The sequence below is a fragment of the Leptinotarsa decemlineata genome, unplaced genomic scaffold (genome assembly GCF_025532065.1).
Source record: "Leptinotarsa decemlineata unplaced genomic scaffold, Ldec_3_MD MMD2_P_RNA_scaffold_1, whole genome shotgun sequence".
NCBI classification, from domain to species: Eukaryota; Metazoa; Arthropoda; class Insecta; order Coleoptera; family Chrysomelidae; genus Leptinotarsa; species Leptinotarsa decemlineata.
Window position 1 is genome coordinate 5,323,040 of NW_027412523.1, and position 19,138 is coordinate 5,342,177.

Here is a 19,138-nt window from a genome sequence, read left to right on the forward strand (position 1 = left end):
ATTGACGACGATTTTGCATTTTTCCATTATTTAAATAATCTGGAAAATATAAAAGATCTTAGTCGCGATAACAAACAGATCAAATAGTCTTGTGCTTCATAAACACCATATTTAGAGAAATATAATATTGTTGATAACTGTTATTTCAAGGGTTTGTGAAACTTGCTATGGATGATCGAATAAACATGGATTACTTGATACATGTACGTATTATAGAACAATATCAAAGTGCAATACAATATATTTATTTTTAGAAAATACATATACTGAATATTGAACAAAAAAAGCTCTGTGAAGGATGAAAAAAAAAGAAAAACTTTTCTACATGTCACATTCTGTGACAATTGAATTTTCGGAACTTCTTACTGGTTTTCCCGTTTCATATATCTTCATTGATCTCATAAAAAAACAAAACATACTTGTATAGAAGGATTATAACGTGCATTTTGCAAAACTTAATATTAGCTTGTTTCAAAAGTAGACTCATAAAACGGACAAAACTTTTGGAACAATCTAATATAGTTTCACGTAGTATGTGTTGAGTTTTTTGTGTAGTATGAAAACAATTATCATAAAAACATATGAAAACAAAAAGGAATACAGTAATTAACAATAAAAACTCTTTACAAAGACGTGCAGATTATTCACAGCAGTTTCTTTCCGGTACCAATTGCAGAAAAGTCCATCCAAAATAACTACTTTCGAATAATATGAACACGGAGTTGCAGAAAAATAACTTTTTCCTATTTAGTCAGCACTCCAAACATCCGTAACGAATTTGAAACAGAAATCATTCATAGGAAAGTTTTAGAACGAGCCACCAGGTGTAAAGAATTCTTCGGAAGCTTCATACATCTTTTGTACTGTTTCCAAAATCCCAAGAAACATTAAATTTTTATAAATCAAAATAACAATTGAACGAAATAATGAACATGATAATTTCTGATAACGTTTTTGTTTGATGTTATGATTTATGATCAAAATTTTTCATTTATTTGTTGTTGAATAGATGAAAAAACATTTTTCGTTTGTTTGTATACAGGGTGTGACTAAATAAGTGTAAAACATTCAAGTTGGTGATTCATCATCGAAAAAAAGATAGGATCTTTCATTTAAGAAATTTCATTGGAGCATCCCTTGTTAAGATACAGCTCCTTAAAGGGGAGGGGGAACATAAAATTTGTATAACAATTTTTTTCATGAGCACTAAAAAAGTTACAATATTGAAATTAACCTGACGTTTTATACTACCAAAAAGACACTTAGCCAGAAATTTATTTGGTTTACACCATGGTTGTGAGGGGTGGAAAACGCAACCCCTAAAATTTATTTCCAATGTAACTTTTTGTCTTATTATTTGTTTACTATTTGAAAATTGATTTCCGATAGCCTGTTTCATTCTAAACAAAAAAATTATCCTGGGTTTTTTGCCCGAAATAAACCAGTTCGCAGCAAAAAATTATTTTACGAACAACAACAGAGATACATCGTCATAAATGCGAAAATACGAAACTTATCTATCTAGTAGGTCTGTCGCAAGGAAATGGGTTAGAAGCTTCTAGAAGATATGCTGAAATGTATCCTCAACGGCAGCATCCTTCACATAGAATATTTGCTCGACTTCATCAACGATTACGAGAATATGGTTCATTCGACAAAAGAACGCAGGATTGTGGTCGCCATCGAGAAGTACGAACACCACAGCTTGAGGAAACAGTACTTAATTTGATTGAAGAACAACCTACTACCAGTACTAGAAAGATTGCTTTCCAGCTAAATGTTGATCATATGACGGTATTTCGAATATTAAAGGAACAACTCCTATACCCTTACCATCTGCAACGAGTACAGGCACTACGATGACGTATAGAATTCACAGACGAATGTAGTTTTTCTCGGGACAAGATTATTAGTTTTCACAATTACCACATATGGGCTGATGAAAACCCTCACGCGATTGTCGAAACTAACCATCAAGAACAGTTTTCTCTCAACGTGTGGCTCGGAGTTATTGGGGATGATTTAATTAGGCCTCATTTTCTACCTCCTCGATTAAATGGTGAGGCATATTCAATTTTTAAGAGAAGTGCATCCAGTACCGCTGGATAAAGTTCCTTTGGGCGTCAGAAGGGATATGTTTTTTATGCATGATGGGGCTGCCGCCCATTTTAGTCAGGTAGCACGTCAGCATTTATCTGAAACATATGCAAATCAGTGGATAGGTCGAGAAGGACCACAGAACTGGCCCGCTCGATCCCCGGATCTCAATCCTCTCGAGTTGTCTATTTGGGACCATTTACAGCACTTGGTTTATCGTACTCCTGTTCCCGATGTAGAGGACTTAAAAAACCGCATCATCGATGCGTGCAGGGTAATCAGAGACACTCCAGGAATATTTGAGCGAATACGTGGCTCAATGCACCGACGTCTAGACGCATGCGTAATGTCTGAAGGTAGACATATTGAACATTTACTATGATTTCTACTTGTTGTGTGTTTTGTTATTAATAAATTAGTTTTGATTATTACCCTTTAATCGTTAAATGCAGGTACTAACTACAAAATAAATCCAGTTCGCATTTATGACGATGTATCTCTGTAGTTGTTCGTAAAATATTTTTTTGCTGCGAACTGGTTTATTTTGGGCAAAAAACCCAAGAGACATTTTTTGTTAAGAATGAAACAGGCTATCAGAAATAAATTTTTAAATGGTAAACAAATAATAAGACAAAAAGTAACATTGGAAATAAATTTTAGAGGTGGCGTTTTCCACCCCTCACACCCATGGGGTGAACCAAATAAATTACTGGCCAAGTGTCTTTTTGGTAGTACAAAACGTCAGGTTAATTTCAATATTGTAACTTTTTCAGTGCTTGTGAAAAAAATTGTTGTACAAATTTTATGCACCCCCTTCAAGGGGCTGTATCCTAACAAGGGATGCTCCAATGAAGTTTCTTTATATGAAAGATCCTATCTTTTTTTCAATGAGGAATCACCTCCTTAAATGTTTTACACTTATTCAGTTACACCCTGTAGTGTATGAATATTACTGGAGTTATATCCCAACACTAAACCGTTATTTTAAACACCTCGACACGTGTTTCGATCACCAAGTGATCATCTTCAAGAGGAAGATTAATCTTCCTCTACCCAATATACTGACGGAGAAGTAGAAATCCAAAAAGCTCCTTCTCTGATAACCACTTTGATTTTTGCTGAAAGCAGTGAGATCAAATTTATAGGTCTTGATATTTTGTTTTGTTCTATAACGAGGCTTTTCCATGTTCATGTATATCAACAAACATGCGGAAACGAAGTCTATGCTATTATCATATTGTCTCGCTATCAACTCGAGCAAACGTTTAGTCACGATTTCAGTCCATGGCATCAAAAACAAAGGAGTTGAATTATCATTTGACAGGGAAGCATTCTATACTTTGTTGGAATCAGACATCGGGCAAAATTCAATTTATTCTTCCTCCCGCAATTTCACTTCTGTTGATCTACTTGAAAATAAAATCCCCGCCCATGTCATTCAGATAGAATGTCCGTGTACGTGATATCGAGATACTTGAAAATTGTTTAAATCATGAACTTTGATTCGAAACAAATAATGAGGATAAGATAAACAATCGCCTAAAAGAAGGGGTATTTTTGTTCATAAGAACACTCTTAATTTGGGCTCATATGTGCGCGGTAAGGGTTAACGTGAAGTAGCATTATCCGGCATCAAACGCAAGTGAAATAATTATCAACAACTGTAAGTAATACGGCCGATAAGTGCCACGATAAGCAATTCCATAAATAAGAATTGATCATTTGATACATTTATCATCGAAAAACCTTTTGTTTTCGAAACAGAAAAGAAAAGATGTTATAAAATAATGATAATTGAAAATTGGTTTAAGTATTTTGTTATCAAAAATATTAACAAATGCATTTATTGAATTAAAAATACTGAACTTTGGAATATTTTAAATTGCACTCAAAAAACAATTACTTCTAAACAGTTGAAATGATCGGAGCTGATAAAAACTCAGACGATTTATTTAAAAAAGGAGCCGTTTTTTAGGAATTAGCAGGAATTAACCTATGGAATTTGGTACATTGAATAGTTTCCCTTTTTAAACACTGAGAACATTGGAAAACATGTCCGGATATAGAAGAAACTGTTTTTTCCCTGCTGTTTCAGTTCCTTTAAAGGATTTGGGAGATTTTCAATCTGAATCCGTCCAAAACTTGGCCGTTGTTCATGTCAATTGAAATTTGAAAACGGCAGAAACTTCAATTTTTCTTTTCCACAAAATCGCATGTAAATTGATGAAAATGGCTTGAAAATAAGATTTTGTGCATTTTTTGTGAGAAATGGGGATTCATATCAATGAATTTTCCTCGTCAAAACTTGAATTTTATGACCTCTAAAACTAAACATCGTTTTTTTTTATTTTTCACCCCCAAAATGGCGCCCAAAAAAGCATGGTATTTGCATAGTTTCGAAAAGAAGGTAAAGTAAGAGTACCTACATCATTAATAATGATAATTTTCGAATTCACTGGTGATAACTTGAAAAAGAAATCAATTATGGGTCTTGCCACACTGTTTATATTGGGCAAAGCAGAAAAATTTGTCCTACAAGTATAAAAGAACACTCGGAAGCATTTTTGAAACGGGAAACCAACTCAACAATGCGACACATCTTTTGAAAATGCAATGAATGTAGTTAGATTCTTATAAAAGTCCGGGGCTTAATAATCACATCATATTTAGACGAGCATGATTTACCCTGAAGAAGCTTTGGTGTAGTGATATTTCTGATAATAAAAAAATCTTCACCCAAATATCAAGTGATTACGATTGAACCATAATCAAGTATGTTGTGCATTCAGTCAATCGTCAAATGTTGCAATCTCTGACCCTAAAAAAGGTTAATTAGTGTATAATTGCAAAACTTTTTCGTTTTAGACATCTTTATCTTCAACCATTATGAAATAAGTTGTATAATATCTTCACGAAAACAAATGGGAGTGTTTTCAAATCATTGTATTGAATTTCAAAAAGTTTTTATTGTTCTGTCTTCCGCAAATAGCGAACCGACAAAATATGTTCTGTCGAATCGAATTATATTCAAATTCATTCCTTTGTTCAATACAAAATCCACCGTTCATTCGTAAAAACAAAAGTAAACGGTCACACAAGTCGCCCATAACCGCTAGTCTGTTTCGCTGAGATTTTCCAAAGTCTCCTAAACGTTTCGTGTCTTCGTCCTCAGATGACATCTCCTTTCTTCATAAACACCTCTCCACCGGACGAAGCAACTCTCGCCATCGCCAGGGAAGAACTTCGGGAAACTCCTGAAGTCGTCGAGGCAGCTTTGAAGGAACTGCGGGAGCTACTAAAGAATGACAGCTCGATCTATTTCAAAGACGATGACGCCACCCTGACGATATACTTGAGGCCCTGCAAATGGTATGCTAAAAGTGCATACGAATTGGTAAGTGAAAAAACACCTAATACTCATTTCGAATCGGCTGTTTTAATTCATTCGAATAAATGAAATTCATTGTCATTTCTCCGATGAAACATTTATTGTTCAAAGGTTACGAATAAACAGTGCAAAAGTTTTAATATAATTCAATGGAAACCTTGCAATTCTTGGTCGCTACACGGTCATTAAAAAAACAGTTTGAAGTAAGAGTGTCTGAAAATTTTCAACTCTACGAAACGGCAATTTTTTTTTTGTATATTCAGGGGGTATTTTAATGAAATGTTAATCTTGAAAAAATGGTGATAAGTTGCTGTATAAAGTATATTACGAAAATATCCCATTTGAACTGAAGGGGTTATATTTTTAGAAGTGATTAATTTTTGGGAAAGAAAGCCAAAAACTTTCTTTCCCAAAAATTAATCACTCCTAAAAATATAATCCCTTCAATTCAAATAAGATTCCTCTTGGCTGGGACTAAATCAAACAGGTGAATGAATGTCATTACGATGTCATCGATGACATAAGCAGATCAAGCTTATTCCGTGACATTCAAAATCGTAATTCAGAATGAAGTGTGTGTATTTTCTATAATGTTATCCAATTTGGTACTGAAGAGCCTTTAAGGCAAGTGTCTTAAGGCGAAACATCGATGTATACCAGTGAGGATGACAGTGTTCCATGTAAGTGCAATTTGTTACCATTCATTCAAAGTAGAACTCATGTGAATGATATCTGATTTTTATTCCACAACGAATGTTTGAAATACAAACCGAGTATAGAAAAGTATCTTCTGTATAATTCAGTGTTCATGTAGAAGTATTTGTTTCGAAAGAATTTTTTCCTTTCGTGTAATTCAATGTTTATATGAAAATGGCTGTTTCAGGAGGACTTTCTTTCAGTTTGTGAAGTTACTTCTTTGCATGATCTACACATCCATGTATAGAGTCACTTCCTTCCTTTCTTTGGAAGATTCCTTCATCCTTTTTTTGTTCAAGATGGAGCAGTAGAAAGCCAAAAACTTTCTTTTCCAAAAAATATCCCGTTCCGAAAACTTGGGATATTTAGTAAGCAGTGGCAGCTGATGCAAGTTTATATTTTTCATTGAAAAAATAGTTAACTTCACCAGTCGCGTGGATTTTTGTGAAATAAAATTAATTCTTGAAACTCCTCTTTCAATTCTAGACACAAATTTTCTTTCAAGTTTTAGTCTTACGATATGTCGTTTTTGCGTAAGAAAATTGAGACCCTTGGTTTTGGTTGGTTTCCGTGTTTTACGGTGGTCTTCTTTCGTTATCTTCAAACGTTTCGACTGCAACTGGGCCAGTCATTTTCAGTGACGTTTGTCATCTCATTCGGAAAAAATATGTTTAAAAGACTTTTTCACGAAATGGTCCTTATTAAAAAAAAAATCCTAATAATATGAACAAAAAAACAGACATTGAAAATTTTAGTATAATTTACGATTATTTTATCAGTTCGGACTCCCATTGTTTAATATAATATAAATTGATTTGAAAACCCTGAAAAAAAATTGAACAGTTTAACCGAAAATAACAATTTTATTAAACAAAAAACTGAAATTACAAAGAAATAACATACAAGTAACAACCAAACAAATGAAAAAAAATTGAAATATTAATAAAAGCTGAAAAATAGAAATAAAAAATATTAACAAAAAATGAATAATAAAAATTAAAGGATTCCAAACCAAGTTACGTCACGACGTTTCGATTGTTAGTATCCACAATCGTCTTCGGGTGATAACTGGACTTATTCCTTCGAGATCTGACTATTTATAGGTCTTTCGAGTGCCTTCACTTAACCCCCCTTCCCTCTTTCCGCTTCATTGGTTTTAACGGGAGATGACCGTTTGGAGGGAGTTGGTCGTTTTTCGCTTGATTAGAGGTTTCCATATGTTACGTATCTCTACGATAGCTTGACTAAATGCGTTGTTGGACAACATATACGCAGCTTTATTGAAGTTTCACCTAAACCAGTGTTCCTCTTTGTGGTTGATTTCAACTTGAGCCCACTTGATGTTATGTTGATGAGTCCAAACATGCTCTGCTATTCCGGATTTGCTGGTTTCTCCTCGCTGTGTGTGTTTCTTGTGCTCAGCAATGGGAACTTTCAATGGCCTCTTAGTTTCACCGATGTATGATCCTCCGCACTCGCAGGGTATCCGGTAAATGCAATTCTTGGAATCGCAGTCCGCGTTTGGTGGCCTGGTTTTCGTGAGGCTACTACGGATAGTGTTCCCAGATCTGAAGCAGGTCCTGATGTTAATCTTGGACCCAATCCTTCTTATCCTTTACGACAATCCTCTGATGTAGGGAAGTACAAGTACTGGTTGTGGCGGCTTCTCTTCCTTGTGGAGTTCTTGCTGTCTTATAGCTAAGGCCTGTTCTACCGTCGCTCTGGAGTAACCATTCCGTTGAAGGTCATTTTTGATGATGCCTAATTCCTTTTCGAGACCTTCCTTTTTATTACAGAGCCCAAAAGCACGGTCTAGTAGAGTCTTGATGATTCCTCTCTTAGTCGATTGATGGTGGTTGGATTTCTGGTTCAGATACTGTCCTGTGTGAGTGGGTTTTCGATATACAGATGTTTCCCATTTTTTACTAGACATCGATAAGTCTCGGTAATGTTCTCAATTTGAAATAGTCACACGTTGTATAAAATTAATTCAATGAACATTTATGAAATAGAAATATTTTCAATGAAAATGTGTGGGTTTTACACCTCACAGACACGTCTAATCCATTGTATAGTAGGAAAAGGGATTTAATGAAATTTGATTTGATATCTATTACACATTTTATTTTTATTTATTCATCCTTGTTTTCAAGGATTACAATGAAATTATCACCGTATCTATAGGTTCAGCAGTTCAAACACTTGAACTCTGTCATTTTTTTCAATAAATATATTTCTTAATACTTCAAAAACAACATGATGTCAGGTACTCTATCATTATTTTTGAATTTCAAAATCGATATTAAAATGAGGCTCTTATCCTCTTCTCAAATACACAAAAAGGAGCAACAACAAAAAATCTAAAAAAGAAATATAAATCTGAACAGGTAAATTAGAACAGATTAAACGAGATTCGATATTTTTTTTTGCCATTTTCGAAACATATTGTTGAAATAATCTACATCAATTCAATTTCCGTTAGTCATTATATGTAATATTTTCAACTAATCTTTACAAAAGTATTGGATGATGTAACATTGAGACATGCAAAATAATGAACGTTGACAATTTAATTTGAATAATTCCCAACTAAATGCAAAACACATGAAACCAGCGCAATAATATTATAAGTAGACAATTTTTCAATTACGCAATTATCCATTTTTCATTTGTAGATGAAACGGATCGCAGACTTCAAGGAAAAGAACAAAAAAATTTTGGATGGCCTTCTTCCGCAAGATGAGAAAGTTGCATTTACAGAACACAATGTCGTCAATGTGATGACCAACAGGGATCACAAAGGGCGAAGGGTCCTCATAGTCAATGCTGGAGGTGAGACATATCCCAATTGTTAGGACTTATTGTTTGGACACAGCTCCATTGCACTAACCATCTTCATTATAAATCCTTACATCATATATCCATCACAACTCCTTACATCATATCTCCATTACAACTCCTTAAACACTATCTTCATTGTAACTCCTTACAGCCTATCTCCATTATAACTCCTTACATCCTAGCTCAATTATAACTTCTTGCATCCTATCTCCATCATAACTCCTTACATCCCAGCTCCATTATAACTCCTTACATCCATCTCCTTTATAACTCATTACATCATATATCCATCACAACTCCTTACATTATAACTCCTTAAACACTATCTTCATTGTAACTCCTTACATCCTATCTCCATTTTAACTACTTACATCCTAGCTCCATTATAACTCTTTACATCCAAGCTCCATTATAACCTTACATCCATCTCCTTTATAACTCCTCACATCATATCTCTAGTATAACTCCCTACATTATATCCCTAGTATAACTCCTTACATCCATCTCCATTATGACTCCTTACATCATATCTCTAGTATAACTCCTTACATCCTATCTCCATCATAACTCCTTACATCCTAGCTCCATTATAACCTTACATCCATCTCCTTTATAACTCCTCACATCATATCTCTAGTATAACTCCCTACATTATATCCCTAGTATAACTCCTTACATCCATCTCCATTATGACTCCTTACATCATATCTCTAGTATAACTCCTTACATCCTATCTCCATCATAACTCCTTACATCCTAGCTCCATTTATAACTCCTTTTATCCTATCTCCATAATAATTCCTTACATCCTAGCTCAATTATAACTCCTTACATCCTATCTCCATCATAACTCCTTACATCCTAGCTCCATTATAACTCTTTACATCCTAGCTCCATTATAACTCCTTACATCCATCTCCTTTATAACTCCTTACATCATATCTCTAGTATAACTCCCTACATTATATCTCTATTATAACTCCTTACATCCATCTCCATTATGACTCCTTACAGCATATCTCTAGTAAAACTCCTTACATCCTAGCTCCATTTATAACTCCTTAGATCCTATCTCCATAATAACTCCTTACATCCTAGCTCAATTATAACTCCTTACATCCTATCTCCATCATAACTCCTTACATCCTAGCTCCATTATAACTCTTTACATCCTAGCTCCATTATAACTCCTTACATCCATCTCCTTTATAACTCCTTACATCATATCTCTAGTATAACTCCCTACATTATATCTCTAGTATAACTCCTTACATCCATCTCCATTATGACTCCTTACAGCATATCTCTAGTATAACTCCTTACATCCTATCTCCATCATAACTCCTTACATCCTAGCTCCATTTATAACTCCTTAGATTCTATCTCCATTATAACTCCTTACATCCTAGCACCATTATAACTCCGTACATCCTATGTCCATCATAACTCCTTACATCCTACCTCCATTATGCGTTTTTTAGCGTTAAAATATGTTTTATAGAAAATTTCACGATATTTTTTCGATTTTTCGTGCCTTTAATGTGTCTGGGACCATATTTAAAATTTCAGAACTCTGGGACCCATCAAAAGTCACCTCAGATCAAATCTTCCGCATGTTCTACCTGATCCATGAACTGGCTGTTCTGGAGCCGGAAACCCAAATAAAAGGCGTGGTGGTCATTATGGATTACAATGGAATGGGAATGAAACAAGTGAAAGGTTAGTGGTCTAGACAAAGATGCACTGAAATCCTGGTGATTCACCCGTTATATAGCGTTTAGCGTCTGAACTCACTGGGAAGTGCATTATTGAGGACAACGGAATTATATATGAAACTTCGAGTGGTCCAAGAATTGATCCTTGAAGTTCTCCAGAACTAACTGGTGAAGCATCCGAACATCTACCATCTATACATACAATTTGCTTGCGATTCCGTGGTAACTCCCTAACAACTCCTCGATGTATGTATTGAAGTCAAAGTTTTAAATATTCTTACAGAAAAGTATACTGTATCAAATGCCTTACTGTAATCAAGCAATGGCGATTTCCATTCTTACTACTTAGCAACTATCTTTGTCAACCTTTCTCTAAAATTTACTATTCCTTTATCTACCCTAAGAAACAAAACTGTTTATAGTGAACAGTTCATCTGTCTGTCAGTTTTTTTATTCTTGAAGATGAAAAAATCTATTTGCAATTGGAGACGATATTGCCTCAAACACTAATTATAAAAGAAAATGATAGAATGAACGAACTAAGAAAACACACTGCTAATTATATTCTAGGTTTGGGTCCCGCCTTCAGCTTGCTGCTGCTCTCTTTCATCCAAGACGCCATGCCGTTGAGACTGAAAGAGGTCCACATGGTCAAAGAACCTTTCGTCTTCAACATGGTCTGGCAAATTTTCAAGCCCTTCATCAGGCAGAAGCTCAAGTCCAGGGTAGGTATTTTACAACAATATATTTATCTACTGATTGTCCGATGTTTCTGGGTTCATGAGCCGTGGTTTGCAGCTTTTTATATCCGACGTTCCGTCTGCTACTGCGGCAGACACTACCGAAAGCGATGGAAACATCGGATGATCTGTTAGACGAGGTTGTGAAAGCCTACACATCAATATCTCTACTTTTGGATATGAAATCAAAATACTTTTATTGACGGGCGTTACTTTATTTCACAATAGACAGTTTCGCTTCCTTCGCCTTTCCTACGCAGACTAACTCGCAGTTGCGCCGCTAGCCTTTTTATATGCAATTATTACTGCCATCTCGAGGTGGTCAGAATACACTAGCTAGAACCAGAACTTTCTCGAACCGACGCGGTAATTCCAAATATTTAATTACGCCTAATGCCACCTAGCGGGTAGCTGAAAAAGATAGTACATAGTACCACTACTCGCCACTAGATGTCGTTAAGTGTCACAATACACAATAATAATTGAAATGCAAAAAAAAACGTAAGTTTGCTTAGGTCACGCACTTTGCGACTATCTTAGTCTAGAAATATAGTTAAGAGCAGAAATTGGCCCTTGGAACAAAGTGAAAAAATAATTATGGTCCGAAGGCTTCAAAGTTTGGAGACCCCTGCTCTAGAGCATTGAGTGGTGAAGAATCTTAACGGAAATATCATCATATCCGGCAGTGTATTGAAGGTCAGTGTCATATAAAATAAGACTGTCATGATTTTTTTAAATTGTCTAAGTTGATCAATGGATCATATGTTGCATATTATATAAATACCGTTTCATTTCAACTCCAACGACCTGTATCTCAGAAACGATAGGTACTTTTTTCTTTAAGCGATCTAACGTATCACCTTCTGAATTTTTGTACCGTACTTAGGAAACACCCTGTATAAGGAACGAATCACGTCTCAGGAAAAAACTCCACGTTTTTTGCCCGAATCTTAATCTAGCCGGAACTGGGTGAGAGTATCTGATACTGTGGACTTCGTGCCACTATTTTTTCGAAATCCATCCTAATAAAAGAATTTTTACTTCTCAAGTTATTGAAACAATCTATAATGTGCTGGTATTTAAAATTCTTTAGATAAAACTGGTAAAACTGATATTAACAATTATTTCATAATCGATAGACTAGCTTTAGGATTTACATAAAAATAATAAACATATATTAATAAAAATGAAACCGCCACCATAACAACTAATTGAATGAACCTCCTGATGATAAATCAAATTCAAACAAATCATCCATATTCAGTGTGTTTGTAAGAGCCATATGCAAATAAATCAAAAAACATATACTAAACCACACCAACGACATAACCAAGGCAAACAGCAGGACAGCCATACGCACCACAGTATTTCCTATACCGTACATGTCATACTTGGAATCTGAAAGAAACATATAATAATAATAATAATAATAATAATAATAATAAAAGTATGTAAACAGAAATAACAGATTTACTTGAAATACCACGGGACAATTTTTTAAATAATTCACTGATGAAAATAGAAAGAAATCATTTAAGCTTATAAACACCGCCAAATGAGGAATCGTTTCCCACCTCTCTGCGGCTCTCACTGCAAATAGGCAAATGCCATTTGAAGCCAATACAGAATATAATCCAGGTTGCTTAGAGCTTAGAGCAAATCACTTATACTAGGCTGGGTAACGAAGTTATGTTTGATCTAGTCATGAATAATACTGAAAAGATGAGCATGTCGATTTTCCTACTGAGGAAGTATACGGCATGTCGGAGGCAGTGCTTCTGAGTTTTATATTTTTTATGCTTTCACTCGTTCATATGCAGTTTTTAGTTTTTCTCAAATGTATCCTGAACTGTATATAGTTTTTCGAAACAAAAATGTATCAAAAAATATATTCACTTTCATTACACCCTGTATAGTTTTGAGTAGGGCGAATTGGGGGTTTGAGAGATAATGGGAAATTGAATAAGGTGAACGACAGACTCAAGAATAAACTGATGAAATAATAGTTTGACAACAATTTACCAATAGTAGAGGGTTATTCTGATTAACATACATAAATGAAATATGTTTATACACTTACCACTTTTTTCAACAAATATCATTCCAAGCATTACATTAACTGGTATCCTAACAAAAAAGAAGCCAATGCACCAAAAGGTAAGGGAGCAACATAGTGAGAGAAACAAAGTTAACTCTAATCTTTTTGCTAAAGCAGTTTTCAACCAGGTTGGGAGATGCTTGTAACATCTGTTAGTCAGACCTGCAATGAAAACAATATTCATTATTGTAATTATTCATCATTTTTCAATTATTCAAGTATAACTTGAAAACTTGATAAATATTAGTGACTCCTTTTAAACAATAAACTATTTTTCGCCACTATTCAGAATTGTTTTCATATATGTTCAACCCTAGCAGTTTTTAGTAATAATTACTAGTAATTGCATCGATTTTTCCATGAATTTCACTACTTATTTTCATTATTAATATGATCTTATAGTTCAGTTGTTTAACTCACCGATAAACATTTCGAAAATCATCTTTCTGAAATCCATTTTTATTAACGAAAGGACAGTTGTTTATGAATTAATTTATCGCCACACCATTTGCTTCTACCACAGCCTGCTTCGAATTGTTCAGGAATTTGCGGCGACGGATGTTTTTGCAATAAAAACAGTTTTTTGTATTTGGATGTTTCTGTTAATTTCATACAGTACCATGTAAAAAAGCCGCAACACTGAAATTTACGAATTTCATAGATAAACTTTACGTGAATCTACTTAATCGAAATTTTCTTTTCTAGATTTTCTTCCACGGAAGCAAAATGGCGAGCCTACACAAAAAAATGAGTCCTTCCCATCTGCCGAAAGACTACGACGGGGACCTTCCTGCAATCAACTACAGTGGAAAAGAATGGTTTCCAGTTGTAGAAAATTATAAGGACCACATCAAAACGATGAATTCGTTCGGGCTAAAAAAATAATAGCTCGCTTTTGATATTTACTTCACGTTAAGTTTTTCTAGCTGCCAATTGAGGCTCATTGGAATTTTTGTGAGATGCCACTTTCTGCACGTTTATAGAAAAAGTACAACAACTAAAGTCGTGTTTTGTTTTTGTCTATTTCGCATCTCACGAAAACTTCATTTATTATTATCAAATTTTTATATGATTAAAATCAAGTCCCACATATTTGAATTGAAGTTTTATTTCGGGTTTATGAAATTCATTTAGTGTTCAGTAATGTACTGAAATAATTATAAAAAATACAGCGTGACTCACGGTCGATGGTATGTTAGACGTTTCTGGAAAACGCAAAGCATAATTTTTCCTAAAATTTCACCTCTCGCATTTCCTTACCTGTTCTATCGATCTAAAATATTTTTAGCATTGCGGCGTTGCCACTTCCATCAAAAAGTCCTAGCAACTTTATTTTTTTAAATGGAACACCCCGTATATTAATACATTTTTGGAATCGCTCTAGTATTTTAATATTTTTTTGTTGATAATGTCCTATACCTATCTCTATCTGTTTTCGAGATAAAAAATAAATTGTGCTCAATATAGTCCAAAACATAGCCTTAATTGAAATTAAGTACATCAGTACTCTCAGTTCATAAAAAGTTGATATTTTGATGATAGATTGGACAAACTCGAAATATTCAAAAAACACCAAGAAATCCACTCCATATCATACAGGGAGTGCTAAAATTACTATTATTTCCATTGTGCATAAAAGTAGTCAAAAGTTCATTTTTTCAAATGGAACCCCCCTGTATATTACTCGATAAATTGAAAGATTGTGAAAAATGCTTCAAGATGATATATCATGTCCTATACCTAAATCATCAAGTTTTCTAAAAAAAGTCGCTTCTTCTAGAAACATTATTTTTTTTTAGAATTTGGATTTAGGTAGCAGTGGAATTATCAAGCTTATAGCAGTTCGGTTACTTTTATAAGTAATTTACAAAGAGTTATCAACGGTGTTTCGAATCATCTTCCAAAATGAATGCAAATATCGATTAATCAAACGAAGTTCTTATGAAATTATTTATTATACACATGAACAAAGTGATCAAATCATTGTCAGAACGTGTAAAAAATTTAACCAAATGTATCCTGAATTAACACCAATGAATGAGAGGAAATTTGTAAGATTACAAAATAATTTCCTTAATTATGGCCCCATGTTAAAAGCGCCTTCAACATTACCAAAACCTGTTAATTCAAATGAGGACAATACTGTTAACGTTTTGGCATATTTTTATGCATATCCAGAAGCTTCAATTCGCAGTGCAGAAAAAGATTTAGGTGTATCACATGCTTCAGTACAACGAATTTTGAAAAATCACGGAATGCATCCGTATAAATTTACCAAAGTTCAAGCTCTAAAAGCAGAAGACTTCGAACGTAGAATGCATTTTTGTGAATCCCTTTTGATTCATACACAGGAAGATCGGGAATTTTTGTCAAAAATAATTTGGAGCGACGAATCAAAATTTACGAGGGATGGTATTTTCAATAGAAGGAATAAACATTTTTGGGCTGATCATAATCCTCATGTTACAAAAGAAAAATTTGACCTGAATGTTTTCTGTATTCTGAAGAACAATAAAATTACCTTTTTTATTTATGAAGACACACTGAATTCAGAGAGATATCTCCAAATATTGAGGACGACTGTAACCAATTTTCTTGAAATTTTGCCTTTAGAGGAATATAGAAATTCGTGGTTTCAACTGGACGGAGCGCCAGCTCATTCCACCCAGGAAGTTTCCAGGAAACTTGACGAACTCTTCGACGATCGGTGGTTTAGGCGTTTAGGGCCGTGGGATTGGCCACCGAGATCACCCGATCTCACGCCACTTGACTTTTTTTATGAGGTTTTTTAAAAGAAAGGGTATACAGTACTCCAGTGCCTACCAAAGAAGAATTGCGACGGCGAATACTGCGGAGTATTGAAGATCTGGATCCCCAGGAAATTGAAAAAGCAACCACAAGTCGCGTACAAAAAACATTTTGAAGTGTTTAGAATGTAATGGACAATATTTTCAGCATTTATTGTGAAAATGTGATATTTTGTTTACATTTTTGTTATTTTGAATCATCCTATTCTGTCATTGTCTGTACTTTCACATGTTTTAGCCCACAAAATCTTACTTTTTACCTAGAAATGACTGATTTTTGATACAGTTGTTCCCTGGAAACTTTGAGCCGTAGTTAAGGAAATTATTTTGTAACCTTACAAACTTCCTCTCGTTCATTGGTGTTAATTCAGGATACATTTGGTTGAATTTTTTACACGTTCTGACAATGATTTGATCACTTTGTTCATGTATATAATAAATAATTTCATAAGAACTTCGATTGAATAATCGATATTTGCATTAATTTCGGAAGATGATTCGAAACACCGTCGATAACTCTTTGTAAATTACTTATAAAAGTAACCGAACTGCTATAAGCTTGATAATTCCACTGCTATCTAAATCAAAATTCTAAAAAAAAATAATGTTTCTAGAAGAAGCGACTTTTTTGAGAAAACTTGATGATTTAGGTATAGGACATGATATATCATCTTGAAGCATTTTTCACAATCTTTCAATTTATCGAGTAATATACAGAGGGTTTCATTTGAAAAAATGAACTTTTGACTACTTTTATGCACAATGGAAATAATAGTAATTTTAGCACTCCCTGTATGATATGGAGTGGATTTCTTGGTGTTATTTGAATATTTCGAGTTTGTCCAAACTATCATCAAAATATCAACTTTTCATGAATTGAGAGTACTGATGTACTTAATTTCAATTAAGGCTATGTTTTGGACCATATTTAGCACAATTCATTGTTTATCTCGAAAACAGATAGAGATAGGTATAGAACATTACTAACAAAAAAGTATTAAAATACCAGAGCGATTCCAAAAATGTATCAATATACGGGGTGTTCCATTTAAAAAAATAAAATTGCTAGGACTTTTTGATGGAAGTGGCAACGCCGCAATGCTGAAAATATTTTAAATCGATAGAACAGGTAAGGCAATGTGAGAGGTGAAATTTTCAGAAAAATCATGCTTTGCGTTTTCCAGAAACGTCTAACCTGCCATCGACCGTGAGTCATGATCTATTATAGAAATATGCCCTTCATTCCTCTTTTTGATTTCATAACCAAATAATCATATTATAAGTTTCAGTTGTTTACAGCTGAATTTTTTCAGAAAACAATCGCGATATTATAATGATGTATCATTCGAGCGAATGGCCAAATATCGCGAGTAGAATACTATACTTTTTCTATGACTTATAACAGGAATACCTTGAATTACGTTTTATTTGTGCGGGATATTTCGAACGAGAGAAATACCAATAATTTTCATAACAACCTGAAAAAGCATTCAAAAATATTTCCTACTCTTGTTATTTCATTCAATATCAAATAGTTGGAACATTGAATGGAAAAAAATGTCGTAGATGTGATTGAACGCAGTACCACTGATACTCAAGTTTATTGTTTCTCAGTACAAAAAATGCGGATTGAAAAGGCTCTGCATGATTTGTATATAATTTTTCAATTCAATTTGACAACTTTCGGTCCCCTAGTACATTGCTATATGAAAATATTGAATCGATTTAGCTGGGAAGTCCATGTTGATATTACGAATATTGCTGTAAATATCCAAGGTACAAAGTTGGTTGAAAAATCTGCATCGTTAAAAACAGAGACAGTTTTTCCAGTATAGTCTGTATTGATGGAGAAGTAGAAAGCCACAGTCGTTTTTTCACAAAAATCAATCTTCCCTTTTCAATAAATCGTGTATTTCCTCTGGATCGAATGAAATACCCCATGTGATCGTTAAACGTGTTCTTAAACATATTGTGACACCACTAGTCTATCTCATAAATTTATCATTTGCAAATGGAACATTCCCGCAAGCTTTGAAAACTGGTAAAATTACACCTGTATATAAAAAAGGTGATTCCTCTCTAATAAGTAACTATCGACCAATTACGGTACCCTCCATCTTTTCCAAAATATTTGAATTATCATTCTTGGAGAGATTGTTATCTTATCTCAAGCATTTCAATATCATAACTGCGGATCAACATGGTTTTGTGCAAAATAAATCGACCACAACTGCAATACACTCAATGTTCTTGAAGTCATTAAATGCATTGATGCGGGTGAGTGCCCCATTGGGGTATTTTGCGACCTAAGCAGGACGTTCGATTGCATCAGACATACAATCTTATTGAATAAACTATCTCGGTACGGTATCCGAGGTGTCACTTATGAATGGATAAAAAGTTTTTTGAGTAAACGTAACAATCGTGTCACTATTGGTAACCATATGTCATCGTGCAATGATTATTCTGAAGTAGGTGTCCCTCAGGGTTCGGTCCTAGGACCTACCTTATTTATACTTTATATCAACGATATTGTGAAGATATGTGATAGCTCAATCATTGTTTATGCTGATGATACATCAATTATTGTATCAGATAGGGATGAATATACTGTATACGTCAGAAATGTAAAAAATTTCCTTTGATATGGCTCAGTGGTTTAGAGCCAACTCACTTCATCTAAATACAAATAAAACAAAATGTATACGCTTTCACAATAGACAAAAAGGAGCTAGTGTAGTTGATTTCGGAGACTT

General features: G+C 34.2%; 1 protein-coding gene and 1 long non-coding RNA gene across 4 annotated transcripts in view; one reads left to right on the top strand and one right to left on the bottom strand.

Moving 5' to 3' along the window:
* Positions 1 to 170: 170 nt before the first annotated feature.
* LOC111515031 (retinaldehyde-binding protein 1) lies at positions 171 to 14,667 on the top strand. 2 transcript variants are annotated; one of them, XM_074184008.1, is made up of 6 exons: positions 171 to 203; positions 5,270 to 5,491; positions 8,857 to 9,013; positions 10,592 to 10,741; positions 11,308 to 11,462; positions 14,281 to 14,667. In XM_074184008.1, the coding sequence occupies exons 1-6, from the start codon at positions 186 to 188 to the stop codon at positions 14,458 to 14,460; spliced, it is 882 nt and encodes a 293-aa protein (XP_074040109.1). In that variant the 5' UTR covers positions 171 to 185; the 3' UTR covers positions 14,461 to 14,667. The 2 variants fall into 2 exon arrangements, with proteins under 2 accessions (XP_074040109.1, XP_074040139.1); XM_074184038.1 differs by lacking the exon at positions 171 to 203 and adding an exon at positions 3,601 to 3,760.
* Positions 5,338 to 19,138, bottom strand: part of LOC111515032 (uncharacterized) — a 36,017-nt gene continuing 22,216 nt past the window's right edge. Inside the window, exons 1-4 of one of the 2 annotated variants that reach the window (XR_012467793.1) lie at positions 13,996 to 14,281; positions 13,558 to 13,737; positions 9,439 to 12,875; positions 5,338 to 9,270 (exon numbers count right to left, since the gene is read on the bottom strand). This is a non-coding gene — a long non-coding RNA (uncharacterized lncRNA). Of the gene's footprint in view, positions 9,271 to 9,438; positions 12,876 to 13,557; positions 13,738 to 13,995; positions 14,282 to 19,138 lie in introns of those variants that run through there. The other variant, XR_012467786.1, reaches the window with a different exon arrangement.